Below are 10,615 nucleotides of genomic sequence, written 5' to 3' on the forward strand. Positions count from 1 at the left end.
CTTGATATGTTTTTAACTCCAAACTCACTTTTATGACTAATCAATCAATTCTATCAATCGAAACCATCAATAAAAGCCTGGTAACACTGCCGACAATTTCTGTAGAGGTAGGTTCCTTAAAATCTTAGATATGGTTATAATAGGTAAAAAATACATTGTAAGACTTTTTTTAAATATTGTACTAACCTTAAGGTATGTGCAATTTAAAAATTGTTTTAAATGACTGAAAATAAAAGCTGTTGCTGCTGTTCAGTGCTGATTGTTGACTGTTGCAATGTGTGTCATCTTGTTATTGATCATCAATGCTCAATGACACCAAATACTGTAAACACAGTGGAAGTGAGTTGAATGAGGGTGGTCCCACACTCTTGTATTGCTTGGGTGCAGTTTACTGACACCTTGGCTTGAACGGAAAACATGGGTTTACGGAAAGAAAATTTGGAATAAAAATAAGCGAAGAATATGTGCAGTTTTGGGAGGGGAAAAAATATAATTGGAAAAAGTGTTTGTATCTCTGAAAATTCATCACTCGACTGTTGACATCTAGAGGAGCAAGTGTACAAAAAGAAAAAAAAAGACCTTATCCAAAAATAACCTCAATCAAAAACAAATCAAATGCATGTGAGATGCATTTTATGTAATTGTTAATTTGTAATATTGCAGTTTTTCATTAGTAATATTTTGGATGGCAGTGGCTGCTCTCACCTACGGTGACTTAGGTCTGTGAGTTTTGTGAGAACAGACAGGTAGCGGCCACGGAAATGTGCCAAATTCATCACCTGGCTCAGGTCTATTGGATTCTTGGCTGCAGAGGAGCCTCAAACTCCTTCAGATGAAGCATGAAAATTAATGCATTTATGGAATCCCCTCAGGTTGGATTTTACTGACACTCGGATTCTTCCTCTGAGTGTCTAAAAGTGTCAATTTGCCTGTGGAATTCAGCTGAGGATATGGTGAGAACATTTTGTGAATATTGATATGACCAGGTTTATTATAAATCACAGTGGCTCTTTCTTTGTATTATGAATGTTTAAGTTACAATTTTTTAAATTTTTAAAGGCACAAACATTTTTCCCAGATTATTTATTTTTAATAGGATTTCTCTCTGTTTTTATTTATGCTTATATCACATGCTGCTGCAACCAAATGTGGTTTCTCTTTGGGGTTTATAAACTTTTCATTTATTCATTCATTCATTCAGTCACCATTTTCTAAAACTCAGTGCATTTCTAAATCCAGGCATTATTTGGCAGTAAATATCATCAAACAGTATATGACTGTATGAGTGCCTTTATTCCACTTCCTTCCACGATGTTTACAGCTATTATCTGGTGCTCCTGAGTGTCAGTGATTAATAACAAGATTGCAAATGCTGTACATATTCATGGCATTAATCAGACCACAATCAGCAATGTAATATGTAATATGCCTCCTGAGACTCATTTTATTTCAGTCACTTTAAATAGTTAGAGGTTCATAAAAATGGTCAAATAAAGTCAAAGTTTATACGTCAATAATAGTTTTATTCAAGACTTCTACAGAACCTTTTTGGTAAATAAATCAAGGGGCTTTATTGTTACTGTAATATTAGCATTTTGTGTAGATGATACAGAAAACTGAAAGTGACCAAAGGCTGATGAACATATGGGGACAATCAGACAATCTTCAGTATTGCTAGGTCGCTGTCACAATTAAAGATTTTTTATTGTCAGTTTGAAATAATTTTGATAATGTTTTAAGGTAATAAAAACAGTGAAATAGGTCTTCTTTTGTTTATTATTGCTTTATCAGAATTTTTTATTTATGGATTTTACTCATTGTGACTTAGTGCTAAAATTGACTTTGGATACAAACAAATCAAGTTGTGAACATACTTCAATCCCAGCTGTGTTCATAAGTTGAGAGGCCAGTGTGTATATAATCACAGCGTGTAGCTCCAAATGCAGCATTTCTTAATCTTTCAAATGGGATCAGCTGTATGCGAGGGTCCGAGTCACACCGTGTTGCACCATAATGAGAGGGTCCAAGGAGCACAAACTGGCCTCGGGTGAGAGAGGTGGCCGTGGTTTGTTGCTCACAGTGACGCCTGAGGTTTAGAATCAGCAGAAGAGCATGACGCGCCGCCTGGTGAAGCCTATAAAATTTTAAAAAATAGTAATAAAATAAAATAAAAAGTGGTTCACTGCACGGACGCTGCGGGAGGTGCGTCTTTTTGTTCGCTGCTTCGAAGTTGGCATGACGGTTGTGCTTGAACAGGAAACATAAGACTCGGGTAATCGGCCATGGCGAACACCAAAAAAGGGCGAAATCGGAGGAAAGGGGACATCTGAAAGGAGGTGATTTTCATTGACTTTTACCAAGTCCTTGCCAAAATGAAGGCATGCGCGCATTGACCCAGCAGCTCTGCTCTCCCATAACATTCAAATAAACGCGTCTGAAGCTTCCTCTGTTTAGTGTTTACTCCGAAGGTGCCGGCGGTATTTAAGGATTCCTTGTTCACACTTCATTATTCCTGAGGAAGAAAGGATTCAGCACAAATGTGTCCTCTGGCGCGAATTCCGATGACAACCGCCAAAAACGAGGCAAAACAATGGGTCTAATTTTAGGCTTTCAAACGGGGACGATTTTCGTCTCCCCCTCCCCACCTCCCAGGCACACGTTGACCTATATAGCAATCCCCACCCCCAGCCCCATGGGAGGCGCTGTCAGGGAGGTCATTGCGAGGTGGACACCAGCTCGCCCCTTATGTCCGCGACCCCCAGGGCTGGGGGTCAGTTAATGCGGGCGGACAGGTCATGCGAGGCGTGCTGCCGGCGCTGGTATTCCGAGCGATCCGCCGACTGCCCGGGTTCTTCTCGCCAAGCGCAGGACCGCAGCTCCCACCTGGGGGCAGGTAAACCTCTGGTTATCGTCCCCATCGCGGCCCTGTCACCTTTCCTCCGAATCGAAGCCAGTACCTGCTTGCGATCCCACCAGAACCGCATCGACGGTGGGGTCGATCGACAGCACAAAGCGTAGAAGCCCCCTTCCCCAGCTTTGAAAACACCACTGCAGGTCCACGCGTTGCTGTTCTACATATTAAAATGCGCCACTAAACCCGATTGCCATCTCGGGCTCCTTGGCTGGAGCCTGATACCGTGAGTCTGCGGCAGAGGCAATATCCAGCGAGCGTGTATGCTTCAACGCACACATTAATTCCACGGAAACGAGGTAGAGCCATCAAACCCGGCAATAACCGTGATATCATTATGTGCCGCCAGTCGCAACAGTATTTATAAACTCAATTTGTATATTCCCTGAAATAGGACCTGGAGTTATCCTTGAAAATGTCTGAGCGCATCTTAGCGAGGGCTACAAAGTTAACGGCTTTCCGGAACCCACCGGCCCTGGTGCGTTCAACCACCGGCTCCGTGTTTCCATAGCCGATGTTCTCATTCATAGTGAGAACACATTCTTTATTGCTTTTCTTACGCTGGCGCCTCACAGTTCACAGGCGGGTTTGAATAGGGTTCAGAGTTTGCATGTTTTCCCTGTGTTCGCATTGGTGTCCTCCAGGTGCTCTGGTTTCCTCCCACAGTTCAGCGATTTGTGTTTCAGGTGAATTGGTAACTCTGAATTGCCACGCATGTGTGTATATGGGTGTGTGTGATGAATTGGTGTCCCATCCAGGGTTTACCCTGCCTCACACTATGTGGTTCCAGGATGGACTCTGGACCTCAGCAGCCCTTCATTGGACAGGTGGTTGTTGATGATGGATGGATGGATAGATGGACCTGTTTTTTGAAGATACAAGAACAGAGTCTGTCCTGAGGTTTGAACGTGCAGCTCTTGAACAGTAAGACCCCTTAACCTCAGGACTTCCCGCTTCCCATTTCTTTTTTTGTTTTGTACTTTGTGAGCTCTGCACGCAAACCTTGGATGGTCAGGCATCTCAGCAGGTTCAGAGTGAACTTCAGCCTGGGTGGCCTGCGAGCGAAACACTCATTATGCTGGCTGTGTGCGGAGCCCCTTTGCTATCCCTCCCCGCTCCTCAACGACAGGGGAAATTGTGTCCTTATGCAAGGAGGACTTGGCAGGCCTTGAACGACTGCACTAGCGGCCGATTCGCCTCCAGCCGGGCTTTATTTATAACCTTTGCCAAGGGCTCCTCGGATCGATTGGAATTAGGACTTGGCAACAGCTCGCAACTCTCGCTTCCCCCCACATACTCCGCCAGCACCCTCCTCCCTCCACCGATGCTCGGTCCTATCCGTTGGGTTTTCATCATGAACAGCTGCAAGGGGGGCACCCAGGGGACGTGCAGGCCTCCCGAGACTGGACAAACACAGGATGGAGGAGAGGCCCCAGAGCGCCCCCTGGTGGGGGTTGCACTCTACACATTAAGTAAAGGCACGACGGGTCGTCCCAGGGTGCCGCGTTCTCCGTAGCAGCAACATAACTGGTACCCAGATGGAGAGCCGAAAGGTTCTTTAACTCTTTAACTTAGAGTTTACGATATCGAACGGATGCAGTTTTAAGACAGGGTTGCTGGTTTTCATTCCACTTTCTCAGCCAAATTAATTATTACTCTTTACTTATAAAGTGTAAATATGTTCTCAATTAACACTTATTTCTCTTTATTCAATGCTGTTATATTTTTTTCTTCCTTAGTAGAGTGGCTTTTTTTTTTTTTTGAAAAATCTCTATACATTTTTAAACTTAATTAGCCAGAGCTGTAACTAATTAGTGACTGTTTGAGTAATTGACAAATTAATATCACCACCTACTTAGGAATGTATCCCACCTGTTTTTATTTTATCTTATTTTTATGTTTATTTTATTTTTTGTACTAGTCTATTGTTTTGAATGTGTTATGAACATTTAAGTGTGAGAGGCGTAGGAGTTCTATTAAGTAGAAACAGCTATGGGAACAAAGGCATTTTATTTATTTTACATGCTGCAGTGGAGCGGCTCGATATCCAGTGTTTTTCCTGTAGATTATTATTTGATCGTCATAATATATAATTTCAGGTATCGAGTTGATTCTGCTAGCTGAGTAAATGTAAGTAGACCGTTTGGAGCAAAATGCGGCAAACAGAGCACTCGGAGCTGAGTATGAGCATCACGCTTGAGGCTGTCCTCGGGGTGGGGGTCACTTGGCTCACATGCTGTCAGATCTTAACCAGCATCTGATCTGGATCTTATCCGTGTTTCACCGTCTCTTTTTGAAAATACAGTCTATTTGCTGCTTGCTCTTTGGAGCCCCGAGGGCCAAATTCAGCATGTTCTTGTCAGAATGAGCTCTTATTTTGGCTTTTCACTTCAGCCTTAACAGGTTTATGTTTAGGAATCACTGCCCAACCTATGATTATCTCATTTTTGACCATTATAAAATGTTTAGACTGTGTGTGAGTCAGTCCAGAAGGTCATGTGCTCCTGCTTTAGGCTTTACAGCACTTCATTTCGACAGCTTGGGGCCATTTTTATGGCCTCCTCAAGTTTGGGAGCTGAGGGGTGACATAACTGTGATTTAGAGCAGAGCATTAATGTCAAATAGATATGTCAGCTCTCAGCAGCACTCACTCTGTGTGTGTGTGTGTGTGTGTGTGTGTGTGTGTGTGTGTGTGTGTGTGTGTGTGTGTCTGTCTGTCTGTCTCTTTTACACCAGGCCCAAACTGCTTCGCCGGAACCACAATCATCCCGGCCGGCATCGAAGTAAAGGTGGACGACTGCACCATCTGCCGCTGCCACAATGGGGACTGGTGGAAGCCAGCGCAGTGCCTGCGGCGGGAGTGCCTCAATGGGCAGACGATGTCGTAGGAATCCCCAGCCCCAAGGGGCTGGGGGCCAACAATGGTTCCCGCCCACGCAGTTGAGACACACCTGTCGGAGCACAATCTGCGTGGGAACAAATCGAGGAGCACCGTTTGTATACCCGAAGGGTTCGCGTACGAACTTCTACCGCCCCTGAACAAGCAAGCGGGATGGAAGACCTTCAGAGACTGTCAGTTTCTTTCGCAGTTACAACTTTGTTAATTTTATCACTCGCTACTGCTGCTTATACAGAATTCATTTTTATTTGTTTGTTTTTTTTGGCAGCCTCTATTGATGCTCACTATAAATGATAAGCATTTTAACTTGTCTGTTTGGGATGACATGATGATGTGGTCTGTGCAGCGAGGAGGCCATGAAAGATGTGGCACGCGGGGGTATGCAGCTGAACGAGTCTGTGTCTCTGTACAAAAAAATAATGTCATTATTCTAAAACAGCCTCACATCCAAAGACTTCATTAGCAAGGTTGTTAGGAAGCTTATTAGGAACCTTGCGGCCCCGAGGACTGATCCCTTAATCGTATGATCTTTTTCGGACAAACTGGCATAAGTCAACTGCTGACACCACACACCTAGGCTGACCGTTCTCCCCATTTCTGTCCAGCAATGGAACGGTGGGGCATCAGCTTTCCTCTGTCTATTACTCCCTGCATAGCGAGGCCTTCGGCGATAGTTAATGGACACTGAGTGGTCATAGGGACAGCGGTTCACGTGGGCAGGCACAGTCAAAGCAATAGTGGCTTTAAGTCCACTCTACATCACAGATAAGCCCAGATCAAAGACGGACGTGTAGGACAATGGAGGGACTGTGTAGGAAGTAGGCAGCGCTGGGTGAAAGCATTAGCGAAGGTGGGAAGACGGGTGACGGCGACGATGAGAATACGAGGTAAATGAACACCTACATCAGGATCAGAGTGGAAGGCAGGCGAGATAATGCTAAACTTTAATAACTCATTACACTCTTAAAAGGCTCTGTGGGGAACTGCCATTTTTAACAGCTAAAGCATGGGTTTAAAGATAATTATTCCCCTTTACAACTCCAAACCCCTCCCGAAAGGGAATCGTCTTGATCATCTTGCAAGGAGCCAAACTCGGCGTTAATAGGTGTTAACCAGTTCATGGCACAGCAAATAGCCGCAGCGATGGCTCCTTTTGAAGTGGCGCGTTTGCCAGACGCGGGACATTGCCGCTAATTGGCCCCTGTTATTCCTGCGGTAGCTCGAGATTACAACAGGCTAATAGCTCAAAATCGTTATCTAGGCAATTAAGTCAGAAGCGGCCCACTTTTCTTATTCCTCTTTATCACGCAAGCGTTTCGATAAGCGTCTGGGTGAGGGCGCTGTGGGCTGCCCCCTCCTGGGGAGGGAACAGTGAAACAAAAGGGTGGTGCTCTATAAGGGTGGGAGATGTTGGAGGCGGGCAGCGGACGTTCCCTTTCATCATCACACACCGTCAGTCCCATTTATGTCACCCGTCACCTCTTTTCTTTTTTTTTGCTTTGAATTTCCAAATAGCGTGCATCGCTTCGTTGCAGTCCGACAGGTCAGCGGACCCAGAACATCCGAGTTGAGCCCCAACCTCCCAACGCACCTCCCCTTCCAATGACACACCGTGTCTTCAGCTTGCCAGTATCCTCTATGGATGTGTGCAGCTCTGAAGAGCCACCACTCATGACTGTGTATGCAGTAATAGTTCTTCTAATGGATTCGTGGGTTTGTGAGGAGACTGAATGGACCCCCTCCCAACCCCTTCCACGAGATAAATAGGAGACATTAATTCCTGGACAAATTCCACAGTCCCCCATGTGATTAATCACAGGGATTTTTTCCTGAGCAAGGAAGCCATGACTTGACCTTTTCAGACTCAAATCCTCATCATTGATGGATGTTTATCCAAACTGTGAGAGGCTGAGTTCTGGAAAAGGCACAGAAACTCGTTCAAGTGTCAGACCCACAATAAGAGCACAATATACTCCATCCATAGTTATCCCACCCAATCCCAGCCCCATTTTTTCCAGATTTGCAGGTGGTTTTGGGGGGGTTTTTTGTGTGTAGCTTAAGGTTTTCCACTCTTGTTCAGTTGAATCAATATGACATAGTCCGGTGTTTTAATATATCATATAAATTACCACATAGGTCAACTGCTAATTACAGTAGATTATATCCATCCATATATCCAAATATTACATACATGTGGCTGAATATACATCACAATTTTGCCATGTGCTTAATTTTTTTCCCTTTTTTAAAATTGTGATTTAAATACTCATATAAATATTTGAAGCCATTCATGTTCAAGTTTAGAACAAAAGAGACATCTTTTGCACAAATTATCAGTGAAACAGAAAGCTATTATGTTTACCTGGATATTTTTACGATGTGCTGAGGGGAGAAAAGCATCAAAATCATGATCGCTCCATTGAAATGTGAGTCACACCACCGCACCACCAGGGGGCAGCACTAATTGTCTACCTGGAATAGTCTCAAGAGGGCCCATATGGACAACAAAGCGTCATACCCCAAAGCTTTTAGATCGCTTCGGGGACCTTCGGCGCTCTCGGAGGTAAACAGAATTAACAACTGGCAATCACCCAGAAGCTCACTCTGATTTAAGAGCAATCAGTTCGGACTCGGTGGTTCCGCATTACTCCTCGGAGGCTGGGCGGAAATCAAAACAGATTATTCCTGGCCACGGCGGAGCACGTCGACAATATTTATCGGTAATTCCAAACGCTTAGCTTAGTCATTCGCCCATGCATTACTTTGCCCAGTGATTCATCCACCCTTGATGGGCTCCTCGTGGAAAAGCTGCGAGTGCCACTATCTGAAAGGAGAATCGACCGGCTCTCTTCACACCATAGCCACAGTACAGCTCCTAATCCCATGGACCCAGTGGCTTAGGAAGAATTTTCGCAGTAAAAATGAGAAGGCGAGGGGTGCATGAGCGATCGTGGCAGCATGCGACCAATTTCCGGCAGTTAATACGGTCGGCGACATGTTCCCATTTGCTGCACTTTGGTGAACCGGATGAGGTGAACCCTCTTCCTGTGAGCAGGGCAATTTAAACGATCTCTTTCTCTAACAGGAATGTATTTGTATCTCCTTTGAAAAGACAATACGACCCTGGCACTTTAACCCTTACAGTCATCGAAGGCCGTGTGCTGTGGGTCAGCCTTCTTCCCCATCGCTCACCTCAGCGTCTGAGATGGCGTCAGTGGAAAGGGGCGTGTCCTCAATGCCACACGTTCTGACACGTGGGGAGGTGCTCTGGCCACCGGGTATTTGTGAGATCCATGTCCACTCACCCTGTGTATGACCCCTCTTGGCAGGATAGTTTTTCATTTTAGGATTAGGGTAAGGGGTTAAGGTTAGGGTTAGGGGTTAGAGTTAGGTTTGGGGTTAGGGTTAGGGGTTAGGCTCAGGATTAGGGGTGAGGGTTTGGCTCAGCGTTAGGGTTAGGGGTTAAGGTTAGAGTTAAGGTCCTTCTGAGGCCCCGATGCTGTATTATCCAGAACAAAACTGTGATTTGTGCTTCTGGTTCATGGTGTGTGCGCCCTCCGCCCGCACAGCCACCTCCACGGCCCCGTGCCACCCGTTCACCCGTCCAACCGCAGACCGTCGCTCCTTTCACGAGACACCGACTTACTGTAGCTGGAAGCTATGGAAGATTGTTTTTTCTTTAATAATACTGTTATTATAAGTGTGCCTGAAAACCAACAGAGAATTTTATCACACATGGTGTGTGTGTGTGTGTGAGAGAGAGAGAGAGAGAGAGAGAGAGAGAGAGAGAGCGAGAGAGAAAAAATACTGTTAAACAACTGTTTAATACTCAAGGTCACCTTGGGTCCTTTCTGGGAACTTTAGTTCTGCAACATTTATCACTGATATGTAATCAAAGGTTGAAATTAATTTTACATACTCTTGAAATGTTCTGAGATTGCAAATCAGAGGAAGTGTGTGGAAGTCATGGACCTAGTTGACGTCCATGCCGAAGACACAAAACTTCCCCTGGACAAAATTTATATCTATAAATATTAGATACATATCTTTTTCTCACCCCAGAAACCAACCCACTGGTGTCCTTAAAGAGGATCTATCAGTACAATGTGTAAATAGCTACAACTTTATGACGTGTATTCTAAAAATATGAAGTGGGAAAAAATGTGTATTATTTATGAAGACAAATTATTTTGTTAAAACAGATTAACAAAAAAAGTGTATTGAGCAAATGCGCGTTTGTTTGTTCTTCTTTGTGTACTGCGCATGCAACATACCATGAATATACTCGTCATTATGGGATACAGCTGCTCTGCAGTCAGAGCAGTTTTCCAAGTGAAGGTATTATTATCAATAATAACAACTATTCGTATTATCATTATTAATATTATTGATTCCCACTTTGGGCTTCTAAGCCACAGACAATACTGACACTTCAAAGCTCCACAGGGCTCATGTCTAAAATAGTTATGACTGAATGAAAGCCATTATATTATTATTACTCATTATGTATCTGACACCTTCGTTCAAAGTGACATTAAACTCCTTACACTGATTTACCCATTTATACAGCAGGGTAATTTTTACTATCTTAATGCAGGGTAAGTACCTTGATCAAAGATCCCGCAGATCGTGGGGTCTGAACAAAAATCCTTTGATTGGAAACTGACAGTTCTAACCACTATGGCACCTGCTGGCCACAGAAGTAGAATTCTTTGAAAAAAGTACATTTACAAGTATTTTTTAAAAAGTTGGGGGGTGCGGTGGCGTAGTGGGCTTGGCCAGGGCCTGTTCTCTGGTGGGTCTGG

The 10,615-nt window shown here is 44.3% G+C and overlaps 1 protein-coding gene across 1 annotated transcript in view; it reads left to right on the forward strand.

Annotated features, from left to right (window-relative positions):
• Positions 1–7,982, forward strand: part of vwc2l (von Willebrand factor C domain containing 2 like) — a 33,138-nt gene extending 25,156 nt beyond the window's left edge. Inside the window, exon 4 of the mRNA XM_018743081.2 lies at positions 5,648–7,982. Within this exon, the coding sequence (XP_018598597.1) occupies positions 5,648–5,799 (152 nt within the window). The 3' untranslated portion in view covers positions 5,800–7,982. The remainder of the gene's footprint in view (positions 1–5,647) is intronic.
• Positions 7,983–10,615: the final 2,633 nt, after the last annotated feature.

This window comes from Scleropages formosus, chromosome 14 (assembly GCF_900964775.1).
Source record: "Scleropages formosus chromosome 14, fSclFor1.1, whole genome shotgun sequence".
In the NCBI taxonomy this organism is placed as follows: Eukaryota; Metazoa; Chordata; class Actinopteri; order Osteoglossiformes; family Osteoglossidae; genus Scleropages; species Scleropages formosus.